The sequence below is a fragment of the Suncus etruscus genome, chromosome 4, assembly GCF_024139225.1.
Source record: "Suncus etruscus isolate mSunEtr1 chromosome 4, mSunEtr1.pri.cur, whole genome shotgun sequence".
Lineage (NCBI taxonomy): Eukaryota > Metazoa > Chordata > Mammalia > Eulipotyphla > Soricidae > Suncus > Suncus etruscus.
The window spans coordinates 8,253,125-8,267,168 of record NC_064851.1 but is presented as its reverse complement, the minus strand read 5'-3'; the positions used below and the strand labels follow the sequence as shown (position 1 = coordinate 8,267,168).

At 43.8% G+C, this 14,044-nt stretch overlaps 1 protein-coding gene across 16 annotated transcripts in view; it reads right to left on the bottom strand.

Moving 5' to 3' along the window:
• RBFOX2 (RNA binding fox-1 homolog 2) overlaps positions 1-14,044 on the bottom strand; it is a 270,086-nt gene that overhangs the window by 191,670 nt on the left and 64,372 nt on the right. Inside the window, exon 1 of one of the 16 annotated variants that reach the window (XM_049771601.1) lies at positions 11,488-11,646. The exons of the other annotated variants lie outside the window; for them this stretch is intronic. Coding sequence (XP_049627558.1) covers positions 11,488-11,529 — 42 coding nt within the window. The 5' untranslated portion in view covers positions 11,530-11,646. Of the gene's footprint in view, positions 1-11,487; positions 11,647-14,044 lie in introns of those variants that run through there. 16 annotated transcript variants of the gene reach the window in all.

Here is a 14,044-nt window from a genome sequence, read left to right as displayed (position 1 = left end):
CAATGCCTGCTAATGTCACTTCCCTACGTGCTCTCTAAAATTAGCATCCTCCATTGTCGAAGGATTAGCTAGAATATTTGCCCATCCCAAACACGTACATTTATTTATATTTGGGGGCCACATCTGATGGTGCTCAGGGCATACTCAGGGCTCTGTGCTGAGGGTCACTTCTGAGGTACCTGGGATCATCTGTATGGAGAGTGTTTTAAGCCCTGTACAATCTTTTGGGCCTCTCCTACACCAAATTAAATTGGCCCAGAGCAACTTGAGAGTAAAACCAAAATGCTATTATTTCCTTCAGAAATTTTAAAATACAAGAAAAAGGTCAATGGCTGACCTACACTGAAAATGAAAAAAGCCTTGCTTTCAGCACAGAAATAAAGAGATATATAGATATAGATATATGTATGTTTTTATACACACACACACACACACACACACACAGCGTGCCACAAATCCCATGCAATGAGTAATACATTAACTGTGGGGCCAGCCAGCCTCCCTGGTTTGAGCTGTTTGAGAGACCATCAGAGACCTAATTGCAAGATTTCCTTCCCACTGGCTTCCCTTCCTGCTGAGGGAAACTGAGGAACAGGGCAGAGAAACTTGGAAATATGGCAACGCTTCCCCAAACTATTTTTTTAAAAACCAAAGCCCCTGGTTTTTCCCATTGGTACCAAACAAAACCAAAGCCATTTTTGCAAAATGTAAAGCAAATCAAAAGACTGAGATTGAAGCCAAATGAGTTCTTGCTACTGTGCAATTTGGGGCCAGGAAAACAAAGAAAAGTAAGAAATGAAGCTGGGTCTTATACTCACAACCCTTGGGCAGTGGAACAAGAGGGGGTTCTCCTCTGACTTACCTCCCAGCTGAAGTTGAAAACAAGCTTGGCATTAGCTCAGATAGTAGACAATGGAAGGAAAGAATGTTTCAGACCATACTGGGTGGGGCAAAGCACAGTTAGCTGCCCAAACTATGTCATATGTCAATGCTTTGCTCACTCACTGTCTATGCTCTCGCTCTCACTCTAAAATATGTCATATGTCAATATGTTGTGCATGCTCTCTCACTCATTCACTCATGGGATTCCAAGCAGATAGACCATATGCAAGGTATGACCCTCTACACTCTCTCATTGATGCCTGCACAACTGATTTCCAAATATTCGCCTATATTTGGATTGGGACATGAAAGAGACCAGCACAAGAACTGAAAATGGGTCTATGTTCCCTAGACATTTTATTACATGCAAAAACCAGCTCACCAACACCTCTGCTCAGCCACCATACGTCAGCACTCTGCTTTCAGACTATATTGGATTCAGAGGACCTTGTGCTCACCAAGAAGCAGTATGAATCTGGTAGTATTTAAAAGCCTGGTTCCAACACAGGCTATAAGAGGTCTACTACCAAGCTTTGATGCTCTAATTATCAAATTCATTCCACTTGCCCCTCAAGACAAGCAATAAAAGTTCTTTATTATTCTCACCACTCCCACCTTACTCTCCTTTTTGAAGTTAAAAAATGTCCTAGTATATAGCAGTATGTTTTGTGTTAAAAAAAATCTTTCACCAGAATTTATTAAACGCTTACAGGCCACCTTTGGAATGTAATAGAGTTTCCACTTATCAATAAGTTACAGGCTTCTTAGTGAGAATCAATCTAATTCCCTTTCTCTATAGATGAGACAGAAGCATCCTAGTCATACTAGTCGTTCAAGTAGGAAAACCTGAGGGAGCCCAGGAACTAGGATTCTTGCCCCTGAAGTCATGTAAGTTATTCACATCTAGGGCTCATTGCTGTTAGCTCTAAGCTGCTCCTTTCCTGCTGCAGTTGGGAAAACACTGTCTTTGAAAGTCAAAGATGAGATCCCAGCACTGGCTATAGTGCTTTCTACCTAACTGGTTCTACTCAAATTAATCTCTCTAAGCCTCAATTTTCTGAAGTCAACACCACATCAGAGCTACCTCATAAATTTTGATGATTAAAAAAGATAATCTGGGGCCGGGCGGTGGCGCTCGAGGTAAGGTGCCTGCCTTACCTGCGCTAGCCTAGGAGACGGACCGTGGTTCGATCCCCCGGCGCCCCATATGGTCCCCCAAGCCAGGAGCGACTTCTGAGCGCATAGCCAGGAGTAACCCCTGAGTGTCACCGGGTGTGGCCCAAAAACCAAAAAAAAAAAAAAAAAAAAAAGATAATCTACGGGGCCAGAAAGATAGCATGGAGGTACGCCTTGTATGCAGAAGGATGGTGGTTCGAATCCCAGTATCCCACATGGTCCCCCGAGCCTGCCAGGAGCGATTCTGAGTGTAGAGCCAGGAGTAACTCCTGAGCATTGCTGGGTGTAACCCCCCACCAAAAAAAAAAAAAGATAATCCAGGGGTGGCGCTAGAGGTAAGGTGTCTGCCTTGCCAGCACTAGCCTAGGAAGGACCACAGTTTGATCCCCTGGCGTCCCATGTGGTCCCCCAAACCAGGGGCGACTTCTGAGCGCATAGCCAGGAGTAACCCCTGAGCGTGTGGCCCAAAACCAAAACCAAAAAAAAAAGATAATCCAGGCACAGTTTACTTAGCACAGTATTTAACAAGTCAAGAGAAACTCCAAAAGAATTCATTCTCCAATCTTGCAATCTTGTCTATCTATCACAAAGAATGTGTACAAAAATCTCTATTGGTGGGGCTGGAGAGGTAACACAGGGAAGGGAAGGAGGGAGGGAGGGAGGGAGGGAGGGAGGGAGGGAGGGGAGGGAGGGAGGGAGGGAGGGAGGGAGGGAGGGAGGGAAGAAGGAGGAAAGGAGGGAGGGAGGGAAGGGAGGGAGGGAGGGAGGGAGGGAGGGAGGGAGGGAGGAAGGAAGGAAGGAAGGAAGGAAGGAAGGAAGGAAGGAAGGAAGGAAGGAAGGAAGGAAGGAAGGAAGGAAGGAAGGAAGGAAGGAAGGAAGGAAGGAAGGAAGGAAGGAAGGAAGGAAGGAAGGAAGGAAGGAAGGAGGAAAACTACTGGTATATGAAACTATTTTCCACAAAACAGCACACTTCCAGGGTTGAGAAGATGGTACAGTGGGTAAGGGGTGTAAGGCAATTGCCTTGCATGCATCCAACCCAGGCTCGATCCCCAGCATCCCATTATAGTCCCCCTATTTCCTGTTTTGTTTTTTTTCCCACTATTTTCCTTCTGATCACCTGCAATCCTGCTGAAAGGAGGTTAAGGGGGGTGGCAGCCATCCCACCCCAACCCCTACTGACCCAAAGCAAATATCCATGTTGATTCTCTAATGAGTTTGCCTGGGAGGAAGTATTATCTGTCACCACTCACTGCCAGAGGAAATCAGCAGGCCCTCTGCCTACAGGAAGAGAATGCTGAGGGTTCTGTCTGAATTCTTCTGCACTCCAGGCCACGGGGCTTCTCCCTTTGCCAGATTTTGCTTCATCTCCTTTTAGTGTTAGAAATCATGTTCTTTGGGTCTGGTTATCTGTAGTCTGTAAGTCTGAATGAGTCATTGGGCTTAGGGTATCTTGGATCCCCGACAAATCCTGACATCCCAAGCATGTTATTAAATGTGGAGGACACAAAATTCGTGATTTGGCTCTTCAAAGCCCTCAAAACATTTTAGTCTATTTAAAGTCCCCTTCTTGCACTTCTTTCATCTTTATTTCTTAGTCTATTTACCACTTAAAACAGATACATATCCCTGAGCTAAATTTCATTCTTTGTGCTGAAATTATGCTAAATATTTAATAAGTCCATCAGGCAAAATCTGAAATACAAGTTCTAATAAACTCGAAGGCCACACATATTTTCTTCTTACCATGCCTGTTTTATTATGTTGCTCATTAAAAATAAATTGACAAAGGCTTATACATTGCTGGTGGGAATATCAAATTATATGGCTGCTACAGAAAACAGTCTGGCAGTTCCTCAAAGATGGCCCAGCAATTCCACTCCTAGGTACAGTCCCCAAAATAACTGATAAGCAGATATTCCAACAATACTTGCTGTACACACATTGTAGCATAATAGCTAAAAGGTGGTAACAATACAAATGTTCCAACAAAGAACAAATGAATTCTGATTATGTGTACAGAGAAATATACTCTTTCTGTAAAAAGAAACAAAGGACAGACATGCTGTGACATGGATGAGCCTTGAGAGCATGATATGAAGTGAAGAAATCAGGTACAAAAGGGCTACACATGGTGTAATCCCATTTATCTGAATTTCACTGGACTAAAAAGCAGGTTGATGGTTATCAGGGGAACTGGAGGGAAAGAGAATTCAAAGGGATGTGGGATTTTTTGGAGAGTGATGAGAATATTTGCAACTAAATAGGGGTGGAGGTTATTCAACTGTAAACATACTAAATGCCATTCATGGAGCACACAGAAAGGTTAATTTGGGGGACAGGAAAATATGCCCAACATATCTTTTTCAGTATCTATCTTTATGATTGTCTGTATGTTGACACATTTTCTTCTATAATAAAAAAAATTCACATCCCCAACATAACTGTCTCATCTCATCCAAAGGGTGCTGCTGAGATGTGGGGGAGATCAAGATGCTTAAGGCACTTGCTGTAACCTTGACTGTTTGAATCCAGAAACTATATACAGCCCCTGAGCACCATCTGGATAGCAAAATAACAAACAAACATATAAACCACAGCAACAGAAAAAGTGCTGGGGTTGACTCAATGTCCAAAGTATGTCTCCAAAATGGTCATGTTTCCTTGAAAGCTCAAATTATATTACTGGCAACAAATAATACCATTTTTCTGCCTTTGAAATAAAACTCAACTTGTGTGTTTACCCAAGCTGAAGAAACCATACACTATTAGTTTAAGGGAAAAGGGTGTCCAGTGGAAAATGTGGTTATTCAGTTGGTAATTCAAGCACAGAGGTGCTTTTCCTGGGGCTGACCATCATTTTCAGCATGCTTTAGGTGCTTTGTAACCCACTTTGTCACGCAAGACACTAAAGAGAAAGGTGATCAGGGTGATGAGTTAGTAACAGCCCTGATTCATGTGGCTTTGTCAAGGACACTGTGAAGCAAAACTGACTTTCCTGGCCCTCCCCTTTGACGGCACATGGTGATGAGGAACACGATGATGGCGTCAGTTGGTGCCACCACCTTGATTCATGCTGGGTGTCAGCACCTTTACTCACTGCTGCTTATTCAGTATTTGAAAAAGGCAAATAGCATCTGTGCTCTTATGAAAATAGCTTTGACCTTAAAGACTCCTATAAAAGGTACTAAATACCTTGAGGGGCTCACGGACCACACTTTTGTTTTTGTTTTTGGGTCACACCGACAGTGCTCAGAGGTTACTCCTGGTTCTGCACTCGGAAATCGCTCCTGGCAGGCTCAGGGGACCATATGGGATGCTGAGATTCAAACCACTGTCTGTCTGCATTCAAGGCAAATGCCCTACTACTGTTCTATCTCTCCGGCCCCATAGACTAGAATCTTTTTATTTGTTTTTTGTTTGTTTGTTTGTTTGTTTTTTGGGCCACATCCGTTTGATGCTCAGGGGTTTCTCCTGGCTAAGCACTCAGAAATTGCCCCTGGCTTGGGGGGACCATATGGGACGCCGGGGGATTGAACTGCAGTCCTTCCTTGGCTAGCGCTTGCAAGGCAGACACCTTACCTCTAGCACCACCTCTCCGGCCCCTAGAATCTTTTTTAAAAGAAGGGACTGGAGCAACAGTACAAAAAGTAGAGCATTTGCCTTGCACATGGTCGACCCAGACTGGATCCCAGGCATCCTATGTGGTCCCTCACTAAGCACAGCCAGGAATAATTTTTGAGTGCAGAGCCAGGAGTAACCCATGAGCACCATGAGCACCACCATTTGTGGCCCCAAAACCAAAATGAAAAAAGGGGGGAGGAGGAGAAAATAACTAAGCATCTTATAAAGATCATAATTACTTGATAAGACGTGTTGAAATTACACAGATGAAAGGTCCAGAGAGAAAGTAGTGAGCAGACTTTTGCCTTGCTCACTCAATGTGATTGGCCTAGATTTGATCTTCTGTACCTTATATGGTCTCCCAAGTACAACTAAATAAGCCAAAAACTGCAAACCATAGTGTATCCATCTGAGTATGCAGCCCCACCATGAAATATATCCCAAAGTCCCAAAAATATTTAACTGAAATTTATTTATACATAATGGGTCTAAGAAATGATTTGTCTGTGGTGTAAAGAACCTCATTTTAAGAAGTCACGAGTCATTTCACTGATAGTGAGATACAGAGCCTACGTACAGGCATTGATATCATGACAATTCATGCTACTGATACTAACTTGATGATAGAGTGATATACTTCACTGCTGAGTCTCAAATCCTCTGCCTTCTAAATGCAAACAGAAGGTGTTGGGAGGATTTGGTGAGATTATACATACAAATGCATGCGGTAGATGGTACCTAATGTTCTCTAATGAGTGAGCACTGCTCCAGAAGAGTAATAAAAAGTAACACTTCAGGGCCGGAGAGATAACATAAAGGTAAGGCGTTTGCCTTGCATGCAAAAGGACGGTCGTCCCATATGGTCCCTTGAGCCTGCCAGGAGCGATTTCTGAGCAGAGAGCCAGGAGTAACCCCTGAGTGCTGCCAGGTGTGACCCAAAAAACAAAACAAAACAAAAAAAAGTAACACTTCACCCATACAAACATAGGCTGTGTGTACCATAGGGTGTCACAAATTTTGTAAGGATCCCAGAGACAAACCCACTCCAATCCAACTCCATTACTTGTACTCTGATCCTCCTGGAATGAACACCCAGGGAAAGACCTCACAGATAAGAAAACCAAAGTACCACAGAGTTTTTCAATGTCTTCTAGTGGTTATAGAGCGAGTGAGAGGCAGAACGCGGTGCCAAACACACTCCCACTCCTAACACGCCCTCTGAACAGGTAACCTAAGTGTTTGGGGATTGGTAAGGAAAAGTGAGGTTCAGTCTCACCAAGGTTCCATAACATATCCAAGGTCTCACCGGGAAGACACCAAACAACCAGGCTTGGAGACCATCTTTTATTTGCATGTTCGGTGTTATTTGAGCTATATCTTAGAAAGCTATCAAACAATATGAAATTAATTTTGTGTAATCACTGATAATTATCTGCCTTTGAAATTGAATGAGGAAAATAAGCATGATTATGTGGATACTAACTGATAACCACCAACAAATTATTTGTGTTGTCATCTTTAATTCAAACTAGTGTTTCAATGAACTCAAGCTTTGGCATTAAAAAAAATTAGGGGGGGGGGGCAGAGAGATAGCACAGCAGTAGGGCATTTGCCCTACATGCAGCCATCCCAGGATGGAAGGTGGTTCAAGTCCCAGCATCCCATAGGGTCCCCTGAGCCTGCCAGGAATGACTTCTAAGCGGAGACAGGAATAACCCGAGTGCCACCAGGTGTGACACAAAAAAAGCAAACAAACAAACAAACAAACAAACAAAAAAGGGACAGAGGGATAATAGTTGGAAGGGCATTTGTCTTACATGCAGCAGTCCTGGGTTTGATCCCCAGCATCCCATGATTCCCTGAGCCTGCCAGAAGTAATTTCTGAGCACAAAGCCCAGAGAAACCGAGCACTGCCATGCACAGCCCAAAAACCAAAGGATAAAAAGGTTAGCCTGAGTATAAAGGAACTATATCACAATAAGATAATTCTGCTACATTAAAAAAAAATCTCTGAATTAAGTTAACATGTTGAATATCATTGTCTTAATATACATTAACATTTCCACCAAAAGGTCAATAAAGACTAAATTTTACTTTAACGGGTATATTAGCTATTTAAGTGCAGTTCTTATCATCCTCTCATTTCTCATAGTATGTCAAACCTAACCTGTTGCTTATTCGTAAGGGAATTTAGGACAAGTTACTCAATCACTCTGATTTGTGTAAAAATATGTAGCAATGCCTACGCCTTCGAAGTAGGTTCAGATTACACATAAAATACACCTAACCCATAGAGGAAAACTATTAGTAGTAGAATAACTTTCATCATAAACCTGGAGTTTGCCACAATCCTGCCTTATCCCTCAGTCTCCTAAGAATTGGACAACTGAGTGAAATGGACTTTTCTATTTCCTGCTCCCACCTCTCATACCCTTTTGGTACTAAGTGCTAATCTTTTGTCCTGGATTCTCTGCTATCTCTTTCTGGTATCCCCAAAGCCAGCCCCTAAACTTTTTTTATTGAATTAATTCCCTGGTCAGATTTGAAAAAAAAGGATAATGCTCATTACTTATCAAGTGAATGATCTTTTGAGAACTGCCGTGTTGAATTCAGAGTTGAAGCTAATCTAAGGCTTCTAATGATCCCATCTGAGCAGTTTTTATTTATTTTTTGCTTGTTTTTGTTTTTGTTTGGGCCACACCTGGTGATGCTCAGGGGTTACTCCTAGCTATATGCTCAGAAGTCGCTCCTGGCTTGGGGGAACCATATGAGACGCTGGGGATCGAACCACAGTCCATCCTAGGATAGCGTGCGCAAGGCAAACTTCTTACGCCCTGTGCCACAGCTCCAGCCCAATTTCCTTTTTATTAATTAACACCCATATTTTTAAGACACACCAACTTAACGTTTAAACATCTGGTCAGCAATCAAGAATTCATTGAACAGCTTCTTCAAATAGTGCCATCAGGCCTTGACTTCTGCACCAGCCAATTTCAGTCCTCTGAGTTAATAGTCTCCTTTAAGCAAAAAAGCATTTTGTGGGAGGTGAGGGGGAAAGGCTGCAAAAACAGTTATGCCAAGAGTGTCTTGTAGTATACTGAGATGCTTGAGAGGGCTGAGACTAGGCCAGAGGACAGGAATACCCTAGAATAATACTAGGGCTTACTGGAGGTCCTTGGTGCGGGGCTGGACCCGCTCTAAAAACCAGTGTGTACAGAAAGTAGGGAAGGGAAAGGAAGGGCACTGGCATGAGCAGGTTCTGCTGTGTACCAGTAAAGACTTTGTGCACGTTATTTCCTGGTTCAGGCATAAAACTCTGTTATTGGGGGGAGAGGGAAGCTGAGGGAAACTAAGGCTCAGAGAGGTTAAGTAACTTGACCAATCCAAGCAGCACGTATGTGGAAGGGTCGAAGACACAGTGAGACTTCTGTTCTTTCTGGCTCATGGTACACAGTGAGCAAAAGCCAGAAGACTTATCCCCAGGCCAAGGACAGGGATGGAGAGGGCGCTCATTCACACTCCTGCAACCAATGGGGATAACAGAAGAGAATTCATCTTGAGCCTACAGTTATCAGCCACCAAGTCTCAAGGGTAGAAGAAAGGCAATGCTTCTTCTGCTTTGATGTGCAGAAAGCAGGGCCCCTTACGAAAAAATGCAGCTTTGAATACAATGGGCCTGGAGTGGCCTGAGATTCTACATTTTTAGCACACTTTTAAGAGATGATGAAGCTTCTGAATATTTGGAAGATACTCAAAACTGATTACACGCAAGAGGTGACAAACATGGTTTATCATCAGAATCATCTGGAAATAATTTATTTGTTGTTTTTGTGGGCCACACCCAGCAAATGCTCAGGGGTTACAACTGGCTCTGCACTCAGGAGTCACTCCTGGTGGTGTTTGGGGAACCATCTGGGATGCTGGACATCAAACCTTGATTTGCTGCATGCAAGGCAAGTGCCCTCTCCATTGTACCATCACGCTGGTCCGGTCCCTCACCTAGAGCTATTGAGGTCATGGAGAGCTCCAAAAACTGCATGCACAGGGCCCTAAGTTAGATCCCAGCGCCCCAGGAAGTGACTCTAAAGGCCCCTCGACTGCTACAAGCCTGAGCAGCACAGTTTCACCAGACTCAGCACCTCCAGTTCCAGAGAGCAGCTGGGAAGCCCTCCCTCAAAATATAAAGCACCGTTTCCTCGCCGTAAGTCCCTCCCATTCTGACATTCAGCGGTGTCTGATTTTTCTACCACAGGATTCCATAATGTCAGGAGATGTGACAGTTTAACTAAAGCAAGCACCCGTTGAACACATACCAACTGTCTCTTGCTGCTTCACCTGTGCACTTCTTAACCCGCCACACTTAGAGCACTAGCACCCCCACTTTATCCAGGAGAAAAATCAAGATCCTGTCAAGTCCAAGGTCAGTTCATGATTAGAACAAGGGTGTTCATACTTGAGCCCATCAGACTCGAAAGAGGCTGTGCGACCACACAGTGCTGCCTCCCCAGACATACTTGAACACAGGCAATCCAAATGGGTCACGGCAGAGGAAGTCTCCTTGCAAAGGCTCTGTTCTGATTTCCCAAAGGCTGCCATCACTCAGAAAACATGGTGCTGCCAGACGAAATGATCTAAGAGTGCTGGCTGTGAATGTGATGATGCCTGTCGAATCAAAACCTAGGATTTCAAAGCTCTGCAACCAGGATAAAAGCTCATTTAAATGCAGGTTTGTTTTGTTTTTGTTTGTTTGACAACTCAAAACCAGGAAAAGCGAATTCAAAGAAACCTAGCACCCACTGAAGCAATTTTAGAAAGATAAAAATGCTGGTGTTAGGAATTGAAAATGTTTTTCCTCATCACTCCTCTCCCCTCCGAAGCCGATTTTGGCAAGAGTTCTTTATGTTTTGCGCAATGATTCTTATCACCAGAGCCAACGTGACTGTTTTGAAGGGCAGCGTTCATGTGGATGCACAGATTCTGCTCCATTTGTTTTGCAAAAGATTTAACCTCTCAGCCATACCAAAAAAATTTACCCTTTAGGCGATAAGACCAGGCACACATACATTCACAATGACTATAAGAAAAGCATACAGTTTCCCTTCTCTGCAAAAGCAGCCACTCGGTATTAATTCAAAAAATTTTAAAGAAAATATTCTCTTTAAAAATTAAGGACCCGGGGGCTGAAGAGATAGCACAGGGTAAGGCGTTTGCTTTGCACTCGGCCTACCCGGGACAGACCTGGGTTCGATTCTCAGCATCCCATATGGTTCCCCGAGCCTGCCGGGCAATATCTGAGCACAGAGCCAGGAGTAACCCCTGAGCGGTGCCGGGTATGGCCCCAAAACAAAAACAAAAGAAAAATAAAATAAAATTAGGGATCCATCTGCCTAAAAAGAAAACAATAACCGGGCATTAATGAACGAAGCATTTCCCTGAAAGCAGCATCAAGAAAGACATCTTACAAAGACAACTATATCTCCAAAATTTGTGCAGAAATGCCCTTGCTACTCAGGATTCAGGCACACAGAACTATTCAAGGGTAATACAGGTCTACACCTAGATTTGCTCCTTTGTTAAATGAATGGGTCCCTTTTTTTTTCCAGCAGTGAATACTCTGCAAATTCACAATGATTTACAGATTTTTCAAAGAGCAGACGTGACTGCCTGCCGATCAGATCAGCACCAATGCCACCAACCCAACCTCCCTCCCTGCTCGAACCGGACTCCCCATGCCTCACTGAAGCCACAATCCCCCTCTACAAACTCCCACTCCACCACCCCACCATGCACACCCAACTCCCCACCAACCTCACAGGGGTTCCTGGGCTGGTCCATGGAATCTGATGACATCACTCTCTCTTCCTTCCAGGAATTCTAAACCCTGCTGCTCTCCCCTTGCACACAGCCACCGTCTCCATGGCAACCTCACCTCCTCCTGCTTCCCTATTGGCTTCAGGGAGCAGGATACACAAAAAGGTTTTCCGTTCTCCATCACCACCACCCCCCAAAAAATGATGCTTTCAACAGGAACCTGAACTAAATTTAGCTGCTCGAGATCCAGAATCCTCTGACTAAGAAAGCACAGAGAAATGCCCTTCTGTCTGCCTTCCACCCTCCTGGCAACCCTACTTCCACCTCCTGCTCTTCGGCCCCTAACCTAAAGGCAGAGACAACATTTTGTTGGGCGTTAAAAATAGCTGGACCACCACGCATCCTTCACTGGCACGGGGACACGTTCTCACATCCAGCTCCCTCCCAAAGAGAGGGTTCAAGAACAAAAACGAAAGTAAGATAGTTGGGATATTTCCTGTGCTGAGAATCCGAAGGCTGAAGCTTCCTTCCGCAACAAGCCTTACAAGCCCTACAGTCTGGACCTTCTGAGAGGACAAGGCTCCTTGCGATTTGCTTGCTATTAATTTCCTCCACATGATGATGAAAAAGACGTGGAGGAAGGGGTGGGGATGGGGGCAGGAAGGCGGGTTGCTTTAATAAGCAGGCAGACAGGGCAAGAACCACACAGCCCCTCGGTTGGATTTTCCAGCTCAGGAATGGGCCGACCTGCGATGTAAACCAGAGCCAGTCCTCTCAGCCCACCACACCCAAAACCCTGCTTCCACACAGGGAGCTGTAAAGTAATCTAGGGGTCAAGGAAAAGAAAGAGAGGAAGTCAAAATTCCTATGATAGTAACAGAAATTAATCTATAAATAGATTATTGAGCATCAAAGAAGATGAACTTCTAGAAAGTGGTCCTTTTGCAATCAAAGATTCTAGAGGGTATTCATAAGTTCTTAAACCATAAGCCACCAAATGGATAACCCCAAAGTTATCTACTTCTAGTAAAAAAAATCCAACCATGCTCACCTTCTATGCCAGCCAACTTTGGGGCAGTGCTGAATTTTGGAGGAGATCCTACTCTTTCTTTCTTGGCTCAACCACTAATTTTGAAACTGTGGTTCACTCACTATCAGTCAATGGGGTTTTCTTTTCCTGCTCAGCAACCCACTTCCCATCCTATGGAAGTTTCCCTCAGAATCATATCAGGCCATGTCCTTATATGATGACTCTAAGGGACAAATCACCCACTGTAACCAAGTAGGAAAGTCTCCAAACAGGTCAGAGCCTTGACTAGGAAATCGAGTGAAGTAATGTAAGGCTCGCCTGGGAATATCGTATTTTTGGTTTGCAGGGCAGAGAGACTCAGCTCCAGGGCACCAGTTCTGAGGCCATATATGTGTGTGTGTATATATATATATATATATATCTGGCACAGAAAGAAATGATTCAGTAATAACAATAATTATTATATGTAGTCATTTATCCCAATTGAACTTAAAAACATTTTGGGAACATTTAGCAAAGTCAGAATGCTGTGTTAGCTAACCGAAGTATCTAGAATAAACTTCACAACTGCTGTGGGAAACAGAAATAGCAAACACATGGTATTTGCTAGTAAACGGAAAGTTGCCTTTGAGTGGCAAGAAAGGGAAGAGGAACTCGGGATGCTGAATCGTCTCAGCGATAACGTGCCTCCTTCACTCCTCGTGAGACCTTCCTAGGTACACCCTGGCCCTGTAGTTCCAGAGGCTACTACGAGAACAGGTGAACCTAACTCTTCTACCATGGGCCTGAAGCCATTTCTAAGACCGCCCATCCAATCAACTCCTAGCCTTGGATGATGTTAGTAACCACTCTGAACTCTATCAACAGTCTGGAAAAGTAAGCTGCTTCAGCTAAACCTGTCTCTCCCCCTTCATTTCATGCAAATGTATATTAAGTGCATTTATATGTGTCATGCCAGTTAAGTGGCTGCTGATAAATCTCACCTGAGACCCCAGCCTGCAATTTGTATATACTCTTACCTCACTTTGCAATCAGAAAACCGTGAGTTCTACAAGTGTCAACATCATCAAGGTTATGTACCCCATTATCTTAATAAGTTTAAAAGCCAAGATTTTTAAAAACCCAGGCCTGTTTAGATTCCAAGGCCTGTTCCTTTTCTACTTAACCTACCATTTACAGACTGCTGAAGTTGGAAAAACATTCAGAAGCCATCTGGTTTCTTTGTTTTCTTATATTATCCATTAAAATATAGGTTGTTTGACATTAAGGTCAAAGTCATAGTTTTTTTTGGTTTTGTTTTTTGTTGGTTTTTTTTTTTGGTTTTTGGGTCACACCCGGTGGTGCTCAGGGGTTACTCCTGGCTGTCTGCTCAGAAATAGCTCCTGGCAGGCATGGGGGACCATATGGGACACCGGGATTCGAACCAACCACCTTTGGTCCTGGATCGGCTGCTTGCAAGACAAACGCCGCTGTGCTATCTCTCCGGGCCCAGTTTTTATTTTTAATATTACTAACAGGTACTCT